Raw genomic sequence first — 25595 nt, 5'->3', positions numbered from 1 at the left:
GGAATAGACGGTGTTTGGAGTCCCCCCGTGTTCCTTTGTTTGCGGCTAAGTGTCGCACACACACACACACACACACACACACACACACGCCGCGAAAAGACGACGAGCTGCAGACCCCACCACCGCGCCTGCCTCCCTCCCCTCTGTCGCCGCCACAGCTGCGGCACACGCGGAGAGCGGCAAGGAGGGATGGACGCGCGTTTCGCTGGGCTCTCGACATTCTCGCCGGCCTGACTTCATCACAGGAAGGCACCGAGCGCAGCCTCCCTGTGTCCGATGGCTGTGCTTTGTTCTCCACCGTCTTCACAGTGCCCCACATCTCGGCAGCAGGGTGAGGGCAAAGGCGTGTGCGCTGCAAGGATGAGCGATGCCGATAGGCAGCTCTCCCGTGCGGTGACATGGCGATCCAGCCACCGCCAGGTGCCAGACGCCAACACACACGATGCCGCAGCACCCGCCCCTTCCCGTGCAAACAGCAAGCAGTGCGGTCCAGCGTTGGAGGCGTTGCATCACATGCCGTCTCGTCACAGTTCCATCACGCAGGGGAATAGACGGTGTTTGGAGTCCCCCCGTGCTCCTTTGCTTGCGGCTGCACACTGCTCATGCTCCTCGACACAGCAGCCCCCGCATGTCTAGCACCCGTCACGCCGCAGTTCGGCAGTGCACCTGCGCACATACACACGCACACAGAGACTCAGAGAATGGATTAACTCGTGCATCATCATCGAAAGAAAGGCTCTCACCAACTGTGTATTGCAAATGAGGTTCAGTTGTCGTCGTCGTCTCTCGCTCACCCACGCGCACACGCACAACGGCAAACAGCTCTTGGAGTCATACGGTCCTGGCACGGCACCAACAGGGATGATAGGGCAGAGGAGAGAAAGTTCCCCCTCCTACCATCTCGCACCAGCCGCTGCAAGGAATTTGACAAAGACCCCTTTGGCGCAGCTGCAGCGCGCGCACGTACGCGCCGCCTACCACACGCCACGCATCTGGGCACCCGTAGGTCCGCGCAAGAGATCAAGTATGGTAAACTCCGGGCGGGATTGTTCGTGAGAGCCGGAACACAAACCGCATCATGCAACACAGCGAACAGCAGCGCAATCCTATTCACGGGGGAGGGAGGGGGGTGAAGGAGGGTAGATGAGCAAGGCAGTGGAAGCATGAAGACACCCCCCTACCAATCCCAAGCCCCTTTGCTCACCGCACAAAAACAACACTGACACACGCGGGCAGCACGCTGGCCCGGCGCCGCACGCACCGTCTCGCCACAGTTCCATCACGCAGGGGAATAGACGGTGTTTGGAGTCCCCCCGTGTTCCTTTGTTTGCGGCTAAGTGTCGCACACACACACACACACACACACACACGCCGCGAAAAGACGACGAGCTGCAGACCCCACCACCGCGCCTGCCTCCCTCCCCTCTGTCGCCGCCACAGCTGCGGCACACGCGGAGAGCGGCAAGGAGGGATGGACGCGCGTTTCGCTGGGCTCTCGACATTCTCGCCGGCCTGACTTCATCACAGGAAGGCACCGAGCGCAGCCTCCCTGTGCCCGATGGCTGTGCTTTTTGTTGCAAGTTTGGGAGTTTAGCAGCCGAACGAAGTGATAGGGAGGTGCTGCTTGTCTGGCAGAACAGGAAGAGGCGAAAGTGATGGGGTGGCTGGCAGGAGCGGAGAAGGCCACGGTGAGGGTGGTTTTGGGGGCAGGGTGGATCTGGAGAGTTCGCTGTGAGACTTTAGTCGGAAAAGCATGTAGTCAGCAACGGTAAGGGGGTTCTGGGCAACGGTAGAAGACGCCGGCAGGAAAAAACTGGATCGGGCCCGCATGGTGTTTTGTTATTTTTGTCCCCCTTCACACACATAAACACACACACACACACACACTTTGGTGTCGCTTCGGAGAGGAGCACCGCGTTAGAGTTGCCGTGTTGTTCTTTGCCTGACGCTCTCTCCATCTACAGAAGGGAGCGGGTGCTGAATCTGCTGACCGATGGTGGGCGATAAGCGGTGGTAGTAGTGGTGGAAAGATCACACAGGAACGCACACATGTGGTAGTTTGGCCGTGCTGCCGCTTCGACGCACCCCAGATTCTGCACGAAAAAAAAAAAAACAATGAAGAGGTGACGATGATGGTCGTTTGGGAAAGAGGAAAAATGCGGATGCGTGGGGGCAGAATGGTACAAGAGCGATAAGGATGTAAGCGCTCTCGCAGATTTGCACGCACTAAAAAACGCACTCAAAGAGACACACTACTTGACGTTCGAGACCGTCACCATGTCCGGAGGAAGGTGGCCGTATGAGCCCATACCGACCAAGCTCACATGACCGGTGCCGCGAATCGTAATGGTTGTGACGCTGCAGTGGGGCAGCGAGGTGCGCAGCCACGCCTCGGGAGGCAGCTGTAGTGCCCGCATGGTGAGATAGCGAATCATGTTGGCGTGGCCCACGATGATCTCGACAGAGGTGCCAGACTCGACGGGCCGGTGAAAGTACCGCTCAAAGACGGCCTCGGCGACGTGCATGTCCTCTGCGGAGGGGGTGAAGGGGCGCACTGGCTGCACGGCGCATGGAATGCGCTCTCGCAACTGCGGGTCCACGTCCTTACGTAGCCGCACGTCTTCTGGGAACGCTTCTAGAATTAAGTCTGCGGTCTGCTTTGCACGGGTCATGTCCGAGACATGCACCGCCATCGGCATCGCATCGACCAAGATGCCACCAGCGCCGCACAGCACCAGACGCGCCTCGTCCATCTTCCTCTCCAGCTGAGTCAACTGCTCCTCAGAGGCGCCGTCATTCTTTGCCTGTTTGTAGGCTCGCCGAGCCTGACGGTAGATGGCGTTGAGCTTCTTCCGCTTATCGCTCTCCTCAAAGAGCCTGCGCAGGTAAACACCGGTCTCGCGGGCTTGTCGCTCGCCCAGCGGAGTGAGTCGATGGATTTTGTCGTCATTGACGCCTTCGTTGCCGTACTGACCGTGGCGGATCATGATGACCTGACGCTGATGGGACGCACTGCGGTCCGCTCTGATTCCGCGATTCCCTGGACGATCCCAATCTTCCACCCATGGCACACCCCACGTCTTGACGTACTGCAGCTCCTCCTTTGTCGGTAGCGGATCTTCGTCGAAGAGGTGGTTCGCAAGGCCGTTGGCGGATATGTGAGCGGCACTGCCCATGCCGGGCGGCGCCGCGGGTTTCACAGTCTCGCATAGAGCCACGGCCGCTCCCCGAAGGAGCGGCGACGCGGCAAAGCCGATCCCAACACTGCAAAGAAACCGGCGGAAGGTAAAAGACATGCGCTGCAACGCAAATGTGCACTGAGCAACTCGAAAAGGTCACATGAAAGCGCGTGCGCATGCGTGAGCGTGGGTGTGTGCGGGAGTGAGTACACCCGTGAAAAATGTTGCGCCACAGTTGGAAAGACGTAGAGAGAGAGCCGATCATCAAGAGAATCCGTGGCGGGTGAAGCGCAAGAGAGGAGCGAAGAAGATGTAGTCGCGCAACGCAGCCCTTCTTTTTTTTTTTCGGCGCATCACGTAGCGGCGCCCGTCGTTTCCATACCCAGCAGCCCATGGCAGGAGTGCGATTCCCACAATGAGACAGAGGTAGCACGAGAAGAGGGAGAAAAAGAGTGGAGACATGGGCCCCCCGCCACCACCTCCACACCTACAGGCACGCCTGCCACGTAATAGAGCTTCTTTCTTTGTTTGCTTTTACTGGCTTCACATTAGGAGTACCAACGCCCATAATGGAGCCGCTGCCGGCACGCATTTTCAATGCAATGCGCACAATCTGCCACGAGCAAGTCAGAAAGTATACGCACACACAGCCACCGCGCACCTACCTCTGTTGCACCATCGCTACATCCTGGTCGCCGAGGATGAACCGTTCTGCCGTTGTATCGGGCCATGCGTCCAGCGGGCTTTTCTCAACCTTTCTCGTCGATCGCCGGCGTGCATACACATCCGAATGCGCAGCAAGCCCTCCTCCTCCCTTTCTCTTTCTCTCTTTTCTTTCTGCCATGCTACACCTCTTCGAGAATTGGCAACGTTCCATGTGCGACTCCGCCAACGCCGCCCCCTTCGCCCCCCCCCCTCACTCCCTGCACCACAAATTGGACCCCTTTCTCCCCCCTCCTGGCACACACCACTCCGGGGGCGGGGAATGCACAGGCACAGAGGGCAGAAGAAGAGCGGCGTGATGAAGGGGAGAGGGAGGCGAGGGAAAGCGAATGACGGAGAGGCAGCCAAAGAGGCTCTAAAAGACAGATGAGCAACACTGCGCACACGCACTCATATTCACGAGATGAGAGACAAAAGTCCTGGAAAAGGAAAAGTCAGGGGAAGGAAGGAGGAGAGCCCAAGCCTAGCACGCACGTCACTAGAAGCCATCCAGCAGAGAGGGCAGTACGCTCTAGATGCTTGTCAACAAGGTGCAGACATCACAGTAGCAGGCTACGCACCATCAACATCCGCAAGCACAGTTAGCCTATAAAAGGCGCCACCCCCTTACCCCCTCCGGCGGGAATGACACCGATCTTCAGAGCATCGAGCATCGATTTCTGGCACTAGAGGATGGGGAACGAAAGAGGTGGAGAGCCGCGAGGAAAAGAGACCCCCTTTCCAGAAAAAGAGTACGCGTGCTTGGGTGCGTGTTCACCTATATAGGTGCACATGAGTTCAAAGGAGGAGAGGAGGAGATCGGACAATGCAGTGGAATGCGCACGCCAGGCACATCAGCACACGCGCCCTTGACCGGACAGCGCACTGAAGAGGGCGAGAGAAAAGTCGTGCGCGACGGATGGATAGGGGTGGAGGAAAAGGAAAGAAGGGGCGTGATCCATCCTTCCTAACGACGCTCGACGTCACCACTTGGATGATCAAGTGCACCAAAGTGCGAACAGGCGGCGCTGCGTCACGCGTTCATCGATTACCGCAGTGGTGGAGGCGAAACTGCCTCCAAAGGGAGCTGAATACCGTCCGCGCCACCCTTCCTCTATCACCGCATTCGCTTTTTCGCTGTGTCGTGAGCATGTCCTTGGATATATTTTGGTAAAGCGCAGAGATCTCGCGTATCGAGTGCATCTGGCAAAGTACGGGTGCAAACAGTAAAGGCCGATCCCACCCCACCGCCAACCCCCATGGCCTGACACCTGATGTGCGCACCACCACCGCTGCCTGCGCGCACGCACGTCTGCATCTCTATGAGGGTACAACGATGTGCCCGCTTCATTTCATACACCCCCTCCCCGCTACCAAGATAACGAGTGGCAGAGCAAATGAAGGGCCGAGATGCGTGCCTCATCCAACTCCCCGCTCATCACCACAGGAGTAGGTCTTCTTTGTTTTCACCCTTACACACGTACGCACGTACATGGACACCATCACCACATCACTTACTCTTGGGAACCACGTACTCGCCGTCGGGATTCTGCTCAAACCAGAACGGCTGCCAGCGGTTCGCGTTCTCCTCGTTGAGCGTTTCGTCCTCGGAGTAGAGCGTGACCACCTCGTCGTCCCAGTCGTCGCGCTGCCACTCCACCTTCACTCGCTTCCCCTTGGGCGATGAGGGGGAGTGGTCAACGGCATCCTCCTCGGCCGCCGCGCCTGACGGTGCCGCAGCCCCCGTCTGGCTTATCTTATCACACTGAAAGGGCTCGCTGAGGACGACCGTGGCGGCGGCGCCGCTGGAGGTGGATGCTTTGCCCACGTGGCTAGAAGACGCACCTGGCGGCTGATCGGCAAGCTCGTCGACGATCGTGCCAAGGGCGTAGATGTCCGTCATCCACAGCCGTACCTTCTGCCCACAACTTAAGTCCTTCACAGCGATGTGTTCAAACTGATACGCCGGGGCTGCGGTGCGCGGGGGTGCTGCCGGAAGCTGCCTCACGTAGGCATTCCCCAAGGAGGGGCCCAGGTACTGGCGCAGAAGAGCGTGGAGACCCTCCTCGTACTCTTCCTCGGGATCGCCGAGGCCATCGCGGCCGACACGAGCGTCGTGCGGAACAACGACGTCCCAACTGTGCGCCGCCGTTGTTGCCGCAACGGCCTCCTCACTCGCTGTGCCGCTCTCCTCCTTCACCTCGACCTTCCCGTCACCCGCTGCGGCAGGGTCGGACACGGGCCGCACGACAGTCCCTGCAGCGGCGTACGCCACCATGAAGGTGCCCCCTGACACCGCCCCGCCAATCGAGTACGGCTCAAGCAGCTGCACTTTGCTGGGCTGCGTGCGTGACGCCGCCGCATTTGTGCCGTTGCACACCTTCGTGTAGGCGTGCTTCCCCCAGACGTAGAGCTGCCCCTCCTGTGTGATAGCGGCGCAGAAGGTGCCGCGGCCGGCCATCACCGACCGCACTGCAGTTGTTGGCAACTGCACAATAGTAGGCTGCAGCTGCCCATCTCCGTTGTTGAGCTTGCCGAAGAAGTACACGACGGTCCCGATGAGCGGGTTTTCCTTGAGAACAAGGGTGTGGTCATCACCGGCCGCGATGCCCAGCAACCGCTCCACTTGCTTACGCGGTGGGAACTTCACGCGCGTCGGCTCGAGACGTGGGTCGATGTCGCCTTGCCCAAGCTTCCCAAAAAAGGGCTCACCGCACGTGTAGACATCCTCCTCACTGCGACAGACCATGTGCGACCTCCCTACAGCCACCTCGACAATCGTGACGCGGTGGCGTTCGAACCAGCGCACCAGCTGCGGCGTGGCAACGTTTGTCGAGACGGTCTTGAGAGTTTGCGTGTCGAGCCGCTCTCCGTTGTCGTTGTGCCCGAGGTGCCCGTACTTGGACTCACCCCACGAGTACACCTGGCCGCGCCGGTCGAGCGCGAAGGATGCGTTGCCGCTGGCGTACACTGCCTTCACATGCGCAAGACTTTTGAGCTGGGTGAAGCTTGGCGCATACGTGCCGCCCCGCGGCAGCGGCTTCACCATTTGCCGAGGCAGTCCCAGCTGGTGGAACGAGTTGTCGCCGGTAACGTACACGCAGCCGGTCGAGGTGCAGACAATTGTGTGCCGAGCCCCGCAGGCAACGCTGACGACGGTGCCCTCCATCAAGTCCTCCAGGCGCAGATGCGTCAGCGTGGTTGCGTAGTTCGCCACATGATGACCGAGCTGACCGTACTCGTTGTTTCCCATACCATAAAGTGCAATCACAGGCTCACTGCTGCCGGCGGGTGCCGCTTCTGCGGCTGGCACAAGGCTGACGGCCGCGACAAGGTGTTTCGCGCCGCACGCGATATGGTGGACTTGCATGCGCAGTGCTGTGATTCTCCGAAGCGATTCTTGCACCGAAGCGGCATCGGACTGGAGAGAAGACGAGCTGGCCGTCGCGTTTTGGTTCGCAGATGGCCTGTGGCGCAGCATGGCGGGGGAGGGCGGTAGATACCCGGGGTAGCGCAGAGGCGGCCGGTCGGGGTTCTCCGACAACTGCGACTCTTGAAAGTTGTAGCTGCCCCAAAAAAACATCGCTTACTCGAGGGATGCAAGCAGACAAAGAAACGAAAAAGGAAGGCCGCTGGAAAAGAAGGTGTGCGTGCGTGCTCCTGTGATGATGCGCTTGTGCAGGGCGGAACGGGTGTGTGTGTGCACGTGCGGGGTCAGATAATTGTGTAGCGACCCGTTAAGGAGAGCGAGGGAGACACACTTGCGAAAAGAGTCCCTCCGCAGCGCACGATCTACGAACGCGATGATGGGTTCGATTGCTACGGAGCGTGAGTGAGAAGAGATACGCTTCCCCACCCTCTGCGGTCCTGCCAAGCCCCTTCCGACCCGTTGCACAAGCTTGATGATCGCAGCGATGAAAAAATACAGTGGGCAGACTGCGGCAACTCCATCTATGACTAACCGCGTGAAGACGAAAGGTGCGGAGGAGGTGCCAGGGCAGAAGAGAAGAGGATGTGAGAGGAGAAGGGTCGGGAGCCCAACCGCTGAAGGAAGCTTGATGGGGAAGAAGACCAGACAAGGCTAGAGCCTCCGTCCTGTATGTAGAATGGCGCAGCGCGCCGCATCGCCGGCCATCGAATGCCATCAGAGATTCAGTACCGTTCAGCACCCCAGTTTCAAGTCAGAGCCCACGCGTGCCGGCCGCGCTGGCACAGGTGAGCGGCTCGTGCTCCTTTTCGTTGGGAAGCGAGAGTTTGTGGAGAGGCAGTGATCTTCGTAGAGTTTTACGCCGTCGTTCTTTCGAGTGTTCGCTTCCAGGCGGTTTTCACGACGGGCCCGTCTTCTCCGAGACCGAGCGGAATGCCGCCGCATAGGCGTGCATCAACGTGTCTTGAAGGGCCGACTCCACGGACATGCTCGAGGCCTCTGCCTTTTGGACAAACTCGCGGTTCTGCAGCATGCTTGCGTGAATCCGCTCCATCACGCCCGACAGCTTTGTCACATGCTCCTGAGGGTCCACACACACGCAAGCGCGAGCCCCGCCGCGAACGCTCGACTGTGCCTCCGCCTCTGCAGGGAACCCACCCGCAGAAGCGGCGGCCAGCGCCTCAATGCCACTGTAATGCTCGTCTGTCTCGAGCAGCACACGCCGCGCATCGAGCAGAAACGGCAGCGTCTGAGTCGAAAAGTTCTTCACAGCGAAGCTGGTTGACACGCCGACCCCGAAGAAGATGAGGTCTTTGATTCGCACCGTGTCGGAGGTGGTGCCGCCACGCTTTGTCGTCCGTTGCGCTGCTGTGCCGCTGCCCGCCGTCGCCGCCGCATCTTGTGCAGGCGTGGCTGAGCCGTCTGCTGCTGGCCTTCGCTTTTTGCTTTTGAGCGACAGCAGCGACTTCGCCACCTCCAGTGACCCGGTGAAAGCGTGAAGGATGATGGCGGGTGGGGTGTGCTCTGCCGGCAAGTCTTGCAGCACCCGCAGCAATAGCCCGTGATGGCGAACGCAGTGAACGGACACCGGGCGTCGGTAGGCCGCCGCGAGACGCAGCTGGGCGGCAAAGGCCTCCACTTGCACAGACTCGGGTGGGCCACGCAGCTTGTCCAGGCCGATCTCTGCAACAATCGCTGAGGGGTGCTGCTGCAGACGCTCCTCCAGGAGACGGAGAATGTCGGAGAGCGATTGGGCGGCTGCGCCACACGCAGCACGATTTGCGTTTGCTTCAGCGCTGCTGCGGCTGCGGCAGCAGCAGGTCTCACCTGACGAGTTTTCTCGGAAAAGCGAAGATGCCGGATTCTCGTCGCCAACCTTGTTTGGCACAAACCAGGGGTGTACGCCAAACCCTATCAAGGTCGCCGCACGCATCGTGGACGCCTGCGCAACAGCGTCCCAGTCGATGGAGGGGTGAGTGCCGCAAAGCACCAAACCTGCCACGCCGCACCGCGCGTCGTCGCATTGTCTGCCGGCACAATTGACGCTGGCAACGGGGCGTGACACGGACACCGCTGGAACGCCCGGCGGCACCCTGCGTAGATGGCAGTGACTGTCGTACAGGAAGCCGCACACGAGCCGACACCCGGTGGTTCGCAGCATGTCTCCCTCGGCCTCCAAGGTCGCAGCGGCATCGCTGCTCATGAGAAAGAACAGTGCACAGGAAAGGGAGGAGGTGAGAAGCGCCTGCGCAAAGCAGGAAACTGAAACACGTGCTCATCAACAAATCTGCAGGCAGGTGTCCATGCGCACCTCGGTGGCGGCTGCAGGGAGGAGTGGGCGGCGGTAAATACATAAGTGCGTGCGTGCGTGCGTGCGTGTTGTTGTTGAGTTGCGCGTGCAACCCCGTAGGAGCAACGGAGAAAAAGCGTGGAGAACCAGAGATGCGGGGAGGGAAAGGCGCTACCTAGGGAGGATGGCAGATGTGGCCGGGAGCAACCCAGCGTCCCGCACACGATGAACGCCGCATGACACACCCGTCTCCAGAGGGCTGTTTCCTTTTCTCTGAGAGCACCGAGGATGCGTTTCGAGGAGATGCAGGAGGAGCCGTGCTCGGGCGGCGGCAGACAGCGGCTAGTGCCGTGGCACATCGTACTCGTCCGCACACTCGACTGCGCAGCGCCAAAGAAGCCGCCTCTTTGTGAAGGGTGGCGGCCAACTCTTGCCAGTTGGCATAAAATGAGGGAGAAACTACAGCTCATAGATGGCGCCGAACAGACATACAGACTGACAGAGTCGAGAGAACAGAAAATAGGCAGGAGTGGCACGGAGGGCTCCACAAACCGAAACACACTGAAAAGCGGAAGCACAGAGTCCGGCAAGAACACCGTAGACGCAGCATGCCGTTTTATGCTGCGTGCACGGTGCCGCCACGGCTGGCATATTTTCGCCCTCCTCTTATCCCTTCATGAGCCGACGGCCAACATCTGCCACCGTGCAACCACCAAACACGTTCACATATATGCGCACTGTCCTCCACCACCCTTCAATCGCGCGGACACACCACGGGACGGAAAAATGCGCACGAGCGACAAGAAAGGCGAAGCCAGATAGGCAGAGAGACACACGCACGGTGCCTACACCAACCGCGTCTATGGAATCCACTAAGAAAGAGTCGCAGGGACGGCGAGAGCTGGGATGGGGAGCTCGGCCTTTCACGTTGCTCTATAGTGATCAAATGTGGAAGGAGAAGCTTCCCGCAAAGAAAAGGGCAAGATGCTGAAACAAAACACACAGCAAAAGTATCCTACCCCTGATCAACACATCAGGTTGATGCGTTACCACCACCACCAATCACCACCCCTCTCCCTCGCCTCTCCTCGCCACCCACGCACCCTTCACTAGCGCTTTACTCTCTCACTGCCACCCTCGATGCAGATCTATGCAGACGCCGATTCTGCACGCAGCCTCTTGCTCTCCGGCTGCGCGTTCGAGAGGGAATCGTCGCCGGTGCGCTTCTGCTTCTTGCGCACCGTGGCGTGCTGCAACGGGCCGGTCGGGGTGCCGCTGCGGCTGCCCTGCGGCGGGAAAAGAGAGACGGAGAGACTATTGCTGTGCTCATTCGTGGCAAGAGCCTGCCCGTTCGCGGACATGGGCATGGACAGGTACGAGTTCTCTGCCACCTCGTCCCCGGCGCCACCAGGGACGGCGGAGAGGAAGGGGTGCTTGCCGTCCTTGTCAACTGAGAAGAACTCTTGCGGGGTAGGAATCTGCTCTGCCTCGGCAGCAAACTGCTGCTTGATGGCGTTCTGAATTTCCTGGAACTTGCCGCCCTTCATCTCAACCGCGTCGGCCAGCAAGTCTTCCAGCTCGGCAACAAGGCTAGCGGCAATGGTGCCGGCTGGGTACAGCTTGATCTCATCCAGCGTGGCCCGCAGCCGCTCCTCGGCCCCTTCAAAGTCGCTCTCCTTCAAGAAGCAGTCGGCGATACCGTAGAGAACGCCGATCACCCGCCCGGCAGGGACGACGGTGAGCTTCTCCTCCTCTGGAGCGGCGTCTTGCAGGCAGCGGTACTGCAACAGCTCCGCCTCGTACTCGCGCAGCGCCGCATCGTAATCCTCCTTCTCTAAGGAAAGCTGCGCCAGCGCATTGTGCACCTCGGCAAGCGCCAACTCCACCTCGACATCCTCGTCACCGACCTCGTCCTCCAACTTCTGGAAGCACACACGAGCCACCTCCAGGTTCACGTAGCACGTCATGAGCGCGTCCTCGTCACGGGGCTGCAGGACGTCGTCCACGGTGGTCTGTCCCTGTAGCAGACGCAGCTGCGAGAGGCCGTAGTCGAGAAAGTACTTGCCGCACTTGGCGGAAGTGGAGCCATACTTGTTGGAGAAGTGACGCACCACGCGGTACTGCACATCGAGCGCGTCCTCGTAGCGGCCTTCGTTGTACGCGGCGAGGCCGGCCTGGCGCTGTGCCTCCGCTTCCTCATCCGTGGCAAATTGGAAGGTTGCGTCTTCGTCGTCCTCCACGCCGTCTTCGGCTTCTTCGGCCTCTTCGTCCTCGTCGCTGCTGGTGCTGCTCGCCTCTTCTTGGCTGCTCTGCTCCGATGCACCTTCTTCTGCCTTCGGTACGTGGCTCTCCTCCTCTTCCGGCATGAGGCGCTGGGCCTCGTCTTGCTGCTGGGCCGCCTCGGACATGTGCGCCAATGACGGGTCGAGGGATGTGCTCATGGGTGTCTATGCAGCGAGATGGCGGTTAAAGAACAAAAAAAAATAGCCAAGCAAACACGTTCGCTGCTTTCCTCTTCTTAGGTCGCTCACTTGGTGTGTACCGGCGAGCGTCGCGGGCAAAGCCCAAAGAAGACAAAAAAAAACGGCCTGCTGGTGCTCTATGGGGAGGACAGGTAAATAACGACGGGACGATGCGCCCCCCCCCCCACCACCCAACACGCACACACGCAGACAGAGATGGAGACGCTGTTATGCCCGCACCGACTGTTTCTTGCGGCGTTGAATAAGAGCGAACGTAATCGTCACACGTCTCGTTGAGCGTTGCAGCACGCTCGCGTAAACGTCCTTGTGCGAGTGGAAAACGAGATGCACGCGTTTGCGCGTGGAAGCGTGGCGTGGCTGAGGGACTTTCCCTGCGCGTTGACGAGGAAGGGGATGGCCTCGGAGAGTGGCAGAAAGGGAAAGAGAATGGGGAGAAGAAGGACTGCGCAGGTGAAAAAAGTGCGTCTCTGGCATGTACAGGAAGGAATTCAGCTATCCTTGTGTGCGCGTGCATGTGCCGCATCGTCGGTGGCGCGTCCTTTGACGCGTCCGCAAGGAGCAGGAACGCAAAGGATAGCGGTGGCGAGCCGCAGCGTGCAGGCGCAGCACACGGCCTCACACAAAACAGCTGAAAGCATGACTAGCATGCCACTCTGTGCGCGGCGACCGCTGACGCCAGTGCTGCGGCGTCTGCGTTTCTCGCGACGGAGACAAGAGCCGTGACTCATGACAAGCAACGCATGAACACCTGCACACAGAGCACCTACACTAGGTCTCGCCACTGTCGTGACTTACTTTGCTCTTACGCAGGCACACAATGAGAGGTAGGCATCTCAGGGACACTATCAAGGTAGTGAGAGACGACCTCCAACACTGGGAAAAGCGAATAGCCAACCAGAAGGAAGCCGGGTAAGACACGCATACGCATCGAAAGACACGCGCTGCCCGCATGCGTCTTTCGGTGTACGCCATTGATTCCGATGCACTCCCTCCGAGGCACGGGTCGAGTTTTCTTGGGGCGGCAACCCTAGCACCCCTGATCTACAATCCGTGTGAGCACCGTAATAGCTACTGCTAAGGTTTTCAGCAGCGAGGTAGGCTAGTATTGCTTGTAGATGGGGTTTATCCCAGCGTATGTGGCGACTGACTGGGCCTTCTTGCACTTCCTCGACGAGTCCAACTTGACTTGGCGCTTCGAATCACGCAGCACGCCGTCCATGCCGCCGAACATTGTCAGCTCTGGCGACGGACGGGCACCGATGGAGCAGTAGTCGCGCAGCGCCAACAGGCACGCCTGTCCCACCTCCGCGCTCTGGCAAAGAATGGAGGGGGTGGAGATGGGCTGCAGAAACGACGCCAACCTCGTACCGCCGATCTGAGTTGCAGAGGACTGACCGCTACAGTGCTCGCCCACGCCGGCCGAGTTAGCATGCCCCTGGCTCCTCGGGGCGGCACCGGAAGACTTCTTGGGCGGGGAGCCATCCCTGGCCTGAGCTGACGAGCTCTCACGGTTCGACCGGCATGCCCTTCCGCGGCCGGCGAGCAACATATTCGACCGTTTATAGAGGCCGCGAGCCCCGACTGCCGGACGCACGCCGCGCCACTTCCCTTCGGAGCCGTTCTCAGCATCCTGCGCACCGTCCTCGTTCACGTCAACGCTGCCGGCCTGCCCTGACGTCTGGTGTAGCGGCGGCCACGTCACCTCAAAGAGCACGTTGCTGCCGTTGTTCATGGCTGCGTATTCGTCCGCGTAAAGGCGGCGGTCCGTGAAGTGCGGCAGTTCGACCGTGTAGCTGTGGATGAGACTGCTGCCAAACAGCACCCGCGAGGCCCCATCCTTGCTTGTCATGTGCACGCGGCCAAAGCGGCAGAGCGCAAAGGAGAAGACATGACGGACGTGCAGCTCCACCAGGCGCGGAAAAAAGAGGTTCCAGTGCTGCACAGACACGGGCAGGTTGTTGCCGAACATAAAGCCGCTGGATTGCGAGGCGTGGGAGTGGAAGTCGAGGTACATGATAAAGCGCTCGCGATACGTGTGCTGCAGGTGCTCGAACACGCGCCGCAGCGCGAGCACGGTTGGCTGAGTCTCCGCGTCTGGGTCGTTGTAGCAGCGGTTGAGGTTGTTGCCGAACTGGTCCATGCGGGAATGACCGCGGCTGACGCCGTCGGGGTTGAGCATTGGCACAATGAAGAATATGAAGTGCTCGCGCAGCTGGATCGCGCGAACGTCGCTGGAGAGCAGGAAAGAAATGAGGCCGTGGACGCCGTGCGACGCCGTCACCTCGCCAGGGTGCACCCGTCCACTGACGAGCACGACTTTTTTGCCAGAGGCGAAGTTGGCGTACGGGCCACGCACCGCCTCCTTTGTGGCACCGCCCTTGCCCTTCCCGGGTGGGATCGTCATCGTGGGGCTCGCGACGCCAGGGGACGTCCAGCCACTGGAGGAGCCCGCACCTGCTGCCGCCACGCCATCCGCGCCCACGCCAGTGTGCCCTCGTCCGCCCGAAATCGCTGCGTCCGAAGTGCTCTTGTCTTCGGTCGCCGCCAACGCTGGTGCGCCGCCGACGCGGCTGGTCACGATGAGCAAATGAAGCTTTCGCCCATCCGGACTCCGACACAGCACCCGCTCCTCGAAGCGCATGTCACACCCGCTGCTCTTCACAAGGGCGTGCCAGTGGCACACGTGGCAGAGCAAGTCGGCGTACGTGTACGGGGCGCAGAAGGCGATCTGGATCGTTTCGGTAGAGTTTCGCGGGTTTATGGAGAAACTCACCTCGCCGTCCAGGTCCCGGTTTGTAGTGCGGAAGGAGCACGAGTCCACGGGCCCCCAGTTCGGCTGGCTCAGCCCATCACGCCACACGGGCATCATGCCGTTCTGCCGGTACAACTTCACGTGTGGTGCCGCGTTCATGAGCCGAAACCGCAGCCTGCGCCCCTCCTTCGCCCCTGTCACAGAGAAGCGGAACCAAATCCGCTTGTCGCTCCCCAAATCCGGCTCCAACCAAATAAGAAAGGAGTACGGCTCCCCTGCGCGCTCCACACGGTGCAGGTTTCCCGCCTCACAGTCGGAGCTGAGCAAGAGGGCGTCGTCGGGGAGCTTGAAGAGGCGTTGGTGCGACGGCGACGCGCTTCCCAGGACCAGGCGGATCTGCGTCTCCCAGGCACGGGTGAAGGCGGACATTCCACCCCACTGTGGGAACCGCGAGCACACGAGAGAGGCCGCGAAGTGGATGGGGTGGAACCGCAGAGGGATGCACGGCTTTCTGCGTTGCAGCAGTGCACGGCGTGGATGCCACGGCGCAGTGTCCGCCACGCCGTCGCCAAGAACCGCCGCCCCGTCGGCGTTCGGGTCTCCGATAAAGCGTGCGCAGCACAGCAGCACAGTGCCGATAACGTACTCCTGCTCCGCAATCCACCGCATGGCCTCACTGAAGGTAAGAAACAAATGTGACGCAGCAGTCGCCGTGGACCTGTTCACGTACTGCCGAGCACAGCGGGGCTTGCCAGCCTTCAAGCAGAAGTGCTTGGTCGCAAACGCTGCGGAATCGGCAGAGCCGCCAGCAGCAGTCGGCAGAGTGTGTGAGGCGTTGGCGCTGCCCGGCTGTGCGAGAGCCTCCACCACGGCCTCGGCAGCGGCAGACGACGACGACGCGTGCATGTTCTGCGGCGCTGTCGAGTTCGCGTTCCTCAGGCCGGCAGCCTTCTTCTTCGACTTCGCTGGAGCGATAGGGGAGGCGATGGCGCTGCTGCTGCTCCACAGAGAGGGCTGACCTTTGAGGCGGTCGCGCTTCAAGGCGGGGTGCTCGTATCCCATTATCCGCACATACTCGAGAACCTTGGCCAGGACGTGGTCGTCGACGAGCCACATACTGCGAGTTGGATTGAAAAAGAACGCCTCGTAGAGACTAAGCTGCTTGCACTCCCGTTCGCGGAGCTCCTCCTCGTTCATGGACGACAGCTGCAGGCTCGGTGAGAACGACGCGAAGCGTGGAGACGACGACGTGGCTGTCAGCGGCGTGTGCACAGCCGCAGTGGTGAGTGGAGTAGGCCGGGAAGAGGTAGCTGCAGTCGCAGTCGAGTGCTGCCGCGACAGCATGCGTGGCACTGCAGTGACAGTGGTTAACTTGGCTGGCGTGACCGCCGCCTGGAACGACGGCGCGCCGCTTGCTTTGCTAACGCTGGTTGGCCGACGCACCATCGTCGGGGCATGCCAATCAGCCGCCGCCGAACTGCGCACTGAGCAGGCGGAGATGCGCAGCGCTGGTGCGCCGCGACGATGCAGCTGTGGCGGCGAGCTGACAGACATACAGCTTGGCGGATCCTCGCCGATGTCGTAGTCGGTGTCGCCGACTTCGACGCTCACGCTGAGGGAGCTGGGGTCGATGCTTGGCCCATCACCTGCACCCGTCGCGGACAGCAACCCCTGGCGCGCCGATGGCGGCGGTGGTGCCCGATTCGATGAGGATGGCCGGCCCGGAAGGTTCCCCTCTGCCCCAGAGTCCATGTACGTGAGCACTGCCTGTTCCTCGTCCTCCTCGTCGAAGTTGCAGAGGTCATTTTCCTCCTCGAACATGATGTCGCTGTTGTCGTCACTGCAGTTTCCTCGGCTGTAGCTGTTGGGGTCCCGGCTATCACGAAGGCTGTTGATACCGCTTGGGGAGGCGCCAGTAGCCACCGTGGCCGACCGACCCCCACCAACAGCGCCGCTACTGTTCACGTCCAGCCGCTGCGTTGTGGTGCGCAGAGAGGAGCTGCTACCCAGAGAGATGCGCCGCGCCGAGCGCGGAGTGTCGGAGAAGCTCGAGTTCGCGCTCTCGTCGGACGCCAAGTAGTAGCCGTTCTCCAGCAGCTGCTGCGTCGGCAGCAAAACCGCCGCCATGTTCGGCCGCTGCCGGCCCACGGCGGTGGAGATGACGGTGTCGTTTCCCAGACTGCGCGCCGAGCCGCGGTTGTTGGTGCTGCTGCTGGTAATGACGTTTGTGTTACTACCCTGCACTTCCGCGCCCGAATACGTGTGTGACAACGGGAGCGCAGAGGTTGAAGAGCGCCGACTACGGCTGCTGCGCGACACGGGTACACCGCTGGCGTGTTCCTCGTGCGCGGAGAGAGCCTCAGGGCTTGCCGGCGGTGGAGTTGAAGTCGACACAGAAGCAACGCGTCCATGTGCTGCAGCCGCACCGCTCGCGAGGGGTGCCGGCGGGCACACTTTTGGGACCCCTCCTCGCGGAGAGTGCGCGCCTCCACGTACAGGTGGTCGGAAAACGGTGGCACGCGCCCTCAAAGTCTGCCGCAGCTGCTGCGAAGTTGGCGGTTGGTTAGAGCTGTGCCCCTCCGACACCTTCGTCTTCCGCAACGCGGCAGAGGCCAAACAAGAAGAAAATATTCCGGGTACCGATGCAAGCCGAGCGGTTGATGAGAGAGCGGGTTCAGAGCTGGATAAAAGCGGGCTGGCGCGGCTTGCGCGGCTACACGCGTCAGCTGCAGCTACCATGGGAACGGACGAGTCGCTGCTGCCATAAATATCAGTGGCTTGCGCATCGCTTTTGGCTTTCACCACACCTTCGGCTTGGTGCTGCCCCTGCGAAGCCAGACTCTCTGCGGCCCGCTGCCTCTGTTGCGGCGTTTCACTGCCATCAACTCCTTCGAGAGAGCTCACCCGCATGGTGGGTGCGCGAACAGGAATAGGGGACACACTTGCAACTGTCGCCGCGGAGGCCGGCGACGGTGGATGCGCCGTCTTGCGCTTGAAGTCCCGCGGACGGTTCATCAGCAGTAGTCTTGGCTGCTTCTTTGCTCCCCAACGAGCACCCTCTTCTCTTTCTCCCAGCTTCGGCTTCAAGCCTATGGGCAATGCCACACGGTTCCTCTACGTCGTTGAAGCGAGAAGAGCAAGTGCCTACCTTTCCGTATCTGCGCGTGCGCGTGCGTGTGTGTGTGTGTGTGCCCCTGTGTATAGACGCCTGGTTTGCGCGCGAGAGCGAGGGAGATGTGAGGTGGGGTGAGAAGGGACAATTATCTAGTAGATGTAGCTGGTTGTACAAAGGGAGCAAGAAAGCGTGATCACGGAGGACACAGCGGAAAAGGGGAGGGAAAAAATATCCACGCACATACACACGCGAAGGAGAAGTGGGGTCTAATAATGAAGTGATAGAGAGTAGCGGGCCGGCAGGGGGAGGGGCAGAGGAAAATGGAGAAACCACAGCAAAAAATGTATTGAGGCTTGAACTGACAGCCGCAAAGGCTGCACTTTCGCAAGGAAAAAAAGCAAAAAGGGGGTTGAGCAGGAGAGCAGGTGCGACGGGGGTGCTGAGGTATGCGTGTGAGTGTGCGTGAGTGTGTGTGTGTGTGTGTCCGTGTGCACGAGTGCGCGTGTTTGTGCCTCCTTGGCGCAAGTGTACCCTAACCAACACAAACGACTGCTCTCAACAGTACAGAGGTGAACGGAGGTGGCGAGAGGCACGAACAGCGGCAAGGAGGGCTGAAAGAAAAAGAAAAAAAAAAACAAAAGGAAGGTGAGAGGGGAGGAGGGTGATAAGCAAAGGCCGGGGCTCAATCACGAACGCAAAGGGTGTGTGAGTGCGCACATTCGCACCATCTTGGTGGCGAAAGCGGGCGCGGCCGTGCAAAGCGAAGAAAGCAGATGAGAGCGAGAGGGGAAAAGGGGGGGTGGTGGAGGCAGGAGGCTGGCATGGAGAAACACGAGCGCATGGCTGCTACTGATGTGCTCACGTGACGTGGCCACTGACGATGAGGCCAGCCACACACACACACACACGCAAACGCACCAGAACAGAGAAAAACGTGCGGCGGAGTGTCGCCGCTCACACCAGACGTAAAGAGGGGAGAGATAAGACAAGGAAGTCGACCCTCTCACACTCACAGAAAACGTGCATCATCCCCTATCCCCTGCTGATATCGTGAGCGTCTACTCCCTTTTCACTCGTGCGAGTCGATGGGCGGCATGTGGAAGTGCCTCTAATCTTCTTCGTACCTGTATCGCGATGCAGAAGCAAGGAGAGAGGAGGGGGAGAAGAGAGGAGATCGTATGGGGCGTCCGAGTTCAAAAAGAGCGTCGCCGTCCAGATCACAACAAACGAAAAACGCAACAGGAATCGAGAGCAACACACCACAACACGTGCATGTCCGCCGTTCATGTCCAAAAAAAAAACTCCTGTGGACGCACGCACGCGAGTACGCGCACATAACGCCACTATAGGAAAAAGAAAAACATGAACATGAGAGACGAGATGACGGTACCCAACACCACCACCTCGCGTCGCCGTCGCACGTCGATGCGGCGGACAAGGTTCTGCACAAATGGAATGTGCTCGGCAATGTGCAGCACCTTGTCACCTATTTGGTTGAACCGCTCGCGCTGCATGCGCAGTCGATCTCGCGTGCCCTCCGCCTGCTCCAGCAGACCATTCACGCGGTTCAAGGTGTGCTGAATGGCCACTTGCTCGTCCATGAGGATGCGCACACCGCCTCTAGCATCATCGTCGACAGGACCACCCCGCCGTCGCGCGTCGCCCGCTAGCCGCGACGCAGCCAGCTCATAGCGATCCTTTCGCTGTCGGAACTCCGTCGCAAGACGACGACGCGCCTGCTGCTTCTCAGTCAGCATTCCTCGGAAGCGCTCGGTGTGTCGCGCTGCTGCTGACGAGGGGCCGAGCTCTCTGCACGCGTCCTCCATGCTCAGCACAGTTTGCTCTAGCCGATGGAGAAACTCGTCGATGTCGCGATCGGCGCCGCGGTACTGAGACTCCACATCTTCAAACGACATCGTGGACGCTGGGGGTGGGCTGGTGCCACTGCTGTGTAGAAGACTGGAACTCGAGCCAGGGACCGCCGGGGTCACCGAGCTCGAAGTGCCGACGCCCTTCATAGAAGACGAGGCGGCCGCGCTTTCAATAATCTTTTCTTCATCGAAAAGCGCCAGCACCTCCAGCTTGCGAAGCTGTTGATCAATGAGCTGGTCTGTCTGCCGCGCCTCGTTTCGCAGCCGCTCCCATACGGCCACTTGTCTCGCCTCCGGGTTCATCTTTCGGCGCTGTTGCTCTTGAACGTACGTAAAGAAAGCAGATGCGCGTGTATATCGCGGTAATTGTGAAGGGTGCGGGCCGTGCGCTTGTGTTTACATAGATGACTGCTTGTCGCGAGCGTGTGCAAAGGACTGTGCCAACAACCCGCTTCGCCCGCACACACACATGTGTGCGTGTGTGTGTGTGTGTGTGTGAAGTCAATTTGCTTTCGCAAGGCACTACGTGCCCTCAGTCGCGCAATCAGGGAGTAAAGCGTGAAATCGGGCACAAAGGTGCGGGCGCGTTGTACGCGGGCGGGCAGAGAAAAGAAGGAGATGCGCGTGAGGGAGAGGTCCGAGCAGGCAAAGGGAGGAAATAACAAGCATAGACAGCGTCGAGAGGCGGCCATACTCGTCACACCTCCTCATGCCACCGCCCACCATGAACGGTGTTCGATGCGTCTGGCACGGCGCGTACGAAGAGAACACATTATATCTAGGCGTATACGTGTGAGGCACGAGAAGGAGGAAAGAGCAACCATCATTATACTTTTCTCCCTCATCTTGAAGCGGGGAGCTTCATGAGGCGGTGAGGAGCGCAGAGCGCCGCAGGAAAGAGTTCGTGGGTTTTTTTTTGGAGGGGCTGGCGAGAGGGTGTAGGCACTCGTTGCTGCCTCCAAGTGTCGTTGTGCCTCGTCAACTTTTTTTTTTCGTTCCTTCCGCCCTCTGGCAAGTGTCCGTGCAACCTTAGACAAGTATTTATGGTGGGATACCGTAGCGAATGCTACAGAGAGGTGCACGGCACCACCTCTAAGCTGCATTTATGGGCAGTCTACACACAAGCCATACATACGCATAAACATGCACAAACCCGGAGGCTCACGTACAGAAAAGAACGAACCGGGCGGTGCAGCAGCTTGCGTTACCGCGCGCATGTGGAGCGGATGGTTTCCTCGCAGAAGAGCCGCATGTACGATTTTACCTCGCATTCCTCCTCCAGTGCTGCCAGCCGGCAGCTGTCGAGGGCGGCGATCACCATCGCCATCTTCGCCGTGTCCGTCGCCGCGTCATAGGTCTTGACACGTTTGATGTCGCAAGCCTCCTTGAACTGCGCCGCCAGCAGCTCTGCGGCGTACGTAATACACAGCTCGCCAAAGCTCGCGCTGTGCGACAGTTCTGTGAAGAAGCCCGCCATCTGTCTCTTCAGCAAATGATCACGGCGTATCGCCTCCTCTTGCAGCGCCTCCTCCTCAGCGGCGAGGCGACGGTCAAGCAGCCCACCGATAATTTTGTCCTCACTACGGTCGCCAGCGCGGCGGCGCACTGGGCGACCGTCGGGGCGTAGCAGTGTGGTAGACCCGTGAGGAAACTCAATGATGTCCTCCGAGGACGTTGCAGACTGATCTGGCTCGTCGAGCAGCTCCTCGTCCTCGTCCGGCTGCAAGCGGCCCTTGCTCGTCTCCAGGTGCTTCGGCACTGAAGCCAATGGGGAGGTGCTCGCCCCACTGCGCGCGCGGGACATTGGCACTAGAGAGGGATGAGGTCGCCGCACCCACTCGGAGACGCATGCGCGCCGCTCCATCCCGAGGGCAATGTCACGCAACAGGCTGCACAGGTCGGCCGAGTGGACAATGCCGCTGACGCTGAAGAGGTGCGCCGGCCGCGCCGCAATGGCGCTATCCACCGCAGCTGCAGCGCACACTACAATACGCGGCACCGCCACCTCGAGCACCGCGCGCACCGAGAAAGCCTGTTCCACCTGACTCAGACTCTCCCCGTGCGCCGCCTCCAGACTCTCCTGCTGTTGCTGCGCCTGCGCAAACGCGGTGCGGCCGTCGAGCGGCGGCGGCGGCACGGGCAGCTGCCGAACCTCCTCAGTCATCACCTCCTCCTCCAGTTCCGCGTTCACAAACGGCGACGCCTGCTGACTCACCTGCTCAGCCATCTTCGCCATCATCGACTCCATCATGATACCCGTGAGGCAGGCGCGCCGCCCTCCCGTCCACCACGCCCTAAGAGTCGAGATGGGACCGCTGCGACTCTTGGACAGCGCCGCGCTCTCGCGGCGACTCAGCAGGAAGACAAGCACTCGAACCATGTTCTTAATCGAGAGTAGCGATATAGTGAGGCTGTGCGTGTAGGTGGTGGCGGCAATGCTGATGAGAGTCAGCCGAAACACTCGTTGCCAGCCCCGCAGCTTCGCCTCCTTGTCCGTCTCCGAGCGCAGTTGCTGGCGCAGCTCGTTCAGCCCAATGATTTGCTGGAGAAGCTGACGGGTGTGGCGCTGCTCAAGGCGGGTGGTGATGGTGCTGCGGTCGTAACCTTGCACCATGTGCCCCGTGATCGCCGCCTGCACATCTGTCGGAGTATCCTTCTGCCAGGCGCTGACCACGTAGTAGGCTCCCATAGCAGCAGCGAGCCACCGACCGTACGACTGGATCTGCGCATCTGAGAGCGAGATTTCAGCGATACGGCTCATCAGCTGGTTCGGAAGGCTGTCCATCTGCCTGCGCTTTCCTTGTTATTGCTGCTTTGCTGGTCTAGAGTGTGTGTGTGTGCTCGGGGTCGAGGTCGATTTCTGTGTGTCCTAGGCGTTATCGGTGCTTTCGTCTATTTGTATTGTGGTTGATCGCTCGCCTCTGTTGATACCTTTTCCGAACGCCGTCGCCTCCGTGAACACAAGTGCGGGCCCAGGAGGGGGGAAGGAGTTGCTCCCTGCGGCCGCGAGAGAGGAGGTGGTGCCTGGGCGGCCCTTCTAACTGAAGCGAGAAGCGGAGGCGGCAGAAGAGAGAGGGGCGGGCCAATAGATTACTATCAAGGAATGCCCCGCACGACCAGGATGTGTTTGCGGACCGTGCGACAACCCTTGCAGAAGACACGCAGAGACGCGCCTTTAATGTGTGCGAGTGAGCGGAGCAAGTTCTCTGCCGGGTGTATGCAGACGCAGCCGTGCTGAAGCAGGAGAGAGAGAGAGAGCAGAAAGCACAAGCGAAATCAAGCAGAGGGAGAGAATAAGTCGGGATACGAATGCGTGTGAACCGTAACACTTGACTGATAAGGAGAGACCAGCTAAACGATCTCCCCAATGCGGCTGTTTTTTTTTTTCCTGCTGGAATGGCGGCAATGCGTTATTGAAGGTTGAAGGGCGGAAGGATGAGAGGGGGATCGCAACAACGACGTAGCTCTTCCAGCCCAGATGCGCGCTACCCTTCACCGGAATGCAGAGGAGGCAATCAGTTTTCAGTGATGAGAAGGCGGCACGCAGTAAGCCGACGCACAGGAGTGGCATTGGCGAGAACTTCTCGCTGAGGATGCTGACTACCTCAAGCGCTCCGCAAACTGACAGGAAAGACGTACACACTGCAACACCAGTGTGTCTGTCCATGTGTGGGGGGGGGGGAGGGAGGGAGAGGGGAGGTGATTGTGTGACTCCCACATGCTTTTTATTTGATTCCCGCAGAAAAGGGCAAACGTGCTAGTGAGAGCAGCCGAGCAGTACCTCTGCTACATCCTTCATCCAGTGGATCATCAACATGATAAGCTAAAAAGGCGAAACTAGGCAGCGCAAGAGGGAGAGAAGGTTCAGTCTACCTACTGTGCGCAGCGCCCCCCACCCCCTCACCCTCTCCCCACCTTCAACAGTGTGGAAGGAGAGAGGTTCGTGAGGGTGCGAAGTGGGAGGGAAGTGAAGCAGGGGGAGTGGGGGAGTAGATGAGAGAAGAGCAGCACCGAATCCAGATGCACGCCTGCTGAGACGAGACTAACAGCCCTCGAGGAGGAAGGGGATCCGAAACGGTGGTGTGCCCACAATATTTCGAAACCTCAGACTCTGAACTGTGCCTCTTTGTTCATACCCCACCCCCTGCGTGCCCTCCTTCGCCTGCACCGAGAAGTGCGAGAGGCAGGGGATAGAAGTTAGTGGCGTCACACCCGCCAACACACACGTACGCATACACAGACATGTTCACAACTTGTCGAGACCCCGTGACTTAATGTCGAAGATCTGCATGCAGATGCCGCCATTCTTTACGTTGCCGGCCGGCTTGTCAGATTTAACGGGATGCTGGCGCATGACCGCCTCCTCCGCCACCTCGATGGACAGGATGCCCGTGGCTTCCTCAAGCCACGCACGGTGCACTCGCTGAACCTTCTCTCCGTGTACCACCGTGACGCCCTCGGCGGGCGGATCGGCAAAGTGCATCGGGTATGTGGGCAAGGCAGCGTGGCGGCCGACCATTCCTGCGCCCTGCTCGGAGGCCGGGTCCACCTTGAGCAGAATCTCTTCCCCGTTCTCGATGTTCACTAGATACCGGTGCCACGGGCAGCGCAGACAGAGCAGATCCTCGATTTCCACGATGTCACCCTCGCCTAATGGGCCAGCGGCGTGGTAGCAGGGACTATCGATGCACTTGAGCTCCTCTGGCCTGCCCGGCTTCGATATCAGCAGCACCGTCACGTAGCGGTACGGATCCTCGAGCAAGAAGTGGGCTCGGTTGCGTTGCTGCCGCAGCCGCTCATACGACCAGCCTTCATATTGATGAATAGGCATCTGCGACGGGGAGAAGATGAGACACTTCAGCAGGAATAGAGGAATGAAAACACAAAAGCACACACGTTATATCTCTCTGTGGACGCGCGGATCGGTGTGCGTGTGTACGCGCGATGGATCTCTACTGCTTGTTCACCAGCCATGAGCGGTGCCACACCTACGGGGAAGATACAACGGGAGGACGGGGGGCGGAGGGGGAAGCTCAAGCAATCCTGCAAAGCGCACCCCAGTGAAGTGGAGGGTGGGCAGCGGAAATAGACGTGCGGGGTGGGGGCGAGAGGAAGATGGAAGAATCGGAAAGGCAGCACCACGCAGAGGAGAGAGAAGCGCATGTGTGCGTGAGCGAGACGGGGGAGAGGGCGGCTCCTCCAACCCTACCCCACCCCCACACACACCAGTGCTGTGCTCGGCAGCCGATGCTCTTTGAACAGCACACGCGACAGCGCTCACCGGATCACACAGCGAGAAGCCGCCCTACACACACAAAAACATTTTTGTTGGTGCTGCTGCTGTGCTTCCTTGCATTCTTTTTGCCGTTGTCCGGCTATAGTCGACAACGAGATTGTGAATCGCACACAGAAGCAAAGAGAGACACACACACACGCACCGACTCCTCAAACGAGGCTGCTCGTGGGACCGCTATACACGCGACGAAACTTCACGCAAACAACGAGGTCACAGAGACACTTTCAGCGTGCCCATTTCTCTGCCAGAGAGCAAGACGTCAACTCCGCTCAAGTACCCCGGCATGTGGCAGGCCCCTCTGCGTGGTGCGATGCAGGCGTAGACACACGTGCTGCAGCAATGTGCCGGCTCAGCCACCTGAGCGCGACCCCTGCCCCAAACTCTACACACCCGCCCGCTTCGCCAGCCGCCGCCGGGTCCCGCCCTCTCGGGGGGACACACTCAGGCTCCCCACCAGCAGGCAGCGAGAGGCCGGGTGGG

The 25595-nt window shown here is 60.0% G+C and overlaps 8 protein-coding genes across 8 annotated transcripts; all 8 read right to left on the bottom strand.

Annotated features, from left to right (window-relative positions):
- Nucleotides 1-2252: 2252 nt before the first annotated feature.
- LDBPK_364270 (phosphoglycerate mutase family member 5, putative) lies at nucleotides 2253-3296 on the bottom strand (the record flags this gene model as incomplete). The annotated part of the gene is made up of 1 exon (XM_003865493.1): nucleotides 2253-3296. The coding sequence occupies one exon, from the start codon at nucleotides 3294-3296 to the stop codon at nucleotides 2253-2255; it is 1044 nt and encodes a 347-aa protein (XP_003865541.1).
- Nucleotides 3297-5391: 2095 nt separating this feature from the next.
- On the bottom strand, nucleotides 5392-7464 carry LDBPK_364260 (hypothetical protein, conserved; the record flags this gene model as incomplete). The annotated part of the gene is made up of 1 exon (XM_003865492.1): nucleotides 5392-7464. One exon carries the CDS (start codon nucleotides 7462-7464, stop codon nucleotides 5392-5394), a length of 2073 nt encoding a protein of 690 aa, XP_003865540.1.
- A 742-nt stretch (nucleotides 7465-8206) lies between these two features.
- LDBPK_364250 (hypothetical protein, conserved) lies at nucleotides 8207-9511 on the bottom strand (the record flags this gene model as incomplete). The annotated part of the gene is made up of 1 exon (XM_003865491.1): nucleotides 8207-9511. The coding sequence occupies one exon, from the start codon at nucleotides 9509-9511 to the stop codon at nucleotides 8207-8209; it is 1305 nt and encodes a 434-aa protein (XP_003865539.1).
- A 1235-nt stretch (nucleotides 9512-10746) lies between these two features.
- Nucleotides 10747-12039, bottom strand: LDBPK_364240 (hypothetical protein, conserved; the record flags this gene model as incomplete). Its single annotated transcript, XM_003865490.1, has 1 exon — nucleotides 10747-12039. One exon carries the CDS (start codon nucleotides 12037-12039, stop codon nucleotides 10747-10749), a length of 1293 nt encoding a protein of 430 aa, XP_003865538.1.
- Nucleotides 12040-13180: 1141 nt separating this feature from the next.
- Nucleotides 13181-17848, bottom strand: LDBPK_364230 (zinc carboxypeptidase, putative; the record flags this gene model as incomplete). Its single annotated transcript, XM_003865489.1, has 1 exon — nucleotides 13181-17848. The coding sequence occupies one exon, from the start codon at nucleotides 17846-17848 to the stop codon at nucleotides 13181-13183; it is 4668 nt and encodes a 1555-aa protein (XP_003865537.1).
- A 1443-nt stretch (nucleotides 17849-19291) lies between these two features.
- LDBPK_364220 (golgi SNARE protein-like protein) lies at nucleotides 19292-20122 on the bottom strand (the record flags this gene model as incomplete). The annotated part of the gene is made up of 1 exon (XM_003865488.1): nucleotides 19292-20122. One exon carries the CDS (start codon nucleotides 20120-20122, stop codon nucleotides 19292-19294), a length of 831 nt encoding a protein of 276 aa, XP_003865536.1.
- Nucleotides 20123-21023: 901 nt separating this feature from the next.
- LDBPK_364210 (hypothetical protein, conserved) lies at nucleotides 21024-22604 on the bottom strand (the record flags this gene model as incomplete). The annotated part of the gene is made up of 1 exon (XM_003865487.1): nucleotides 21024-22604. One exon carries the CDS (start codon nucleotides 22602-22604, stop codon nucleotides 21024-21026), a length of 1581 nt encoding a protein of 526 aa, XP_003865535.1.
- Nucleotides 22605-24065: 1461 nt separating this feature from the next.
- On the bottom strand, nucleotides 24066-24650 carry LDBPK_364200 (hypothetical protein, conserved; the record flags this gene model as incomplete). The annotated part of the gene is made up of 1 exon (XM_003865486.1): nucleotides 24066-24650. One exon carries the CDS (start codon nucleotides 24648-24650, stop codon nucleotides 24066-24068), a length of 585 nt encoding a protein of 194 aa, XP_003865534.1.
- Nucleotides 24651-25595: the final 945 nt, after the last annotated feature.

This window comes from Leishmania donovani, chromosome 36 (assembly GCF_000227135.1).
Source record: "Leishmania donovani BPK282A1 complete genome, chromosome 36".
In the NCBI taxonomy this organism is placed as follows: Eukaryota; Euglenozoa; class Kinetoplastea; order Trypanosomatida; family Trypanosomatidae; genus Leishmania; species Leishmania donovani.
This window is presented reverse-complemented; position numbering and strand designations above follow the sequence as displayed.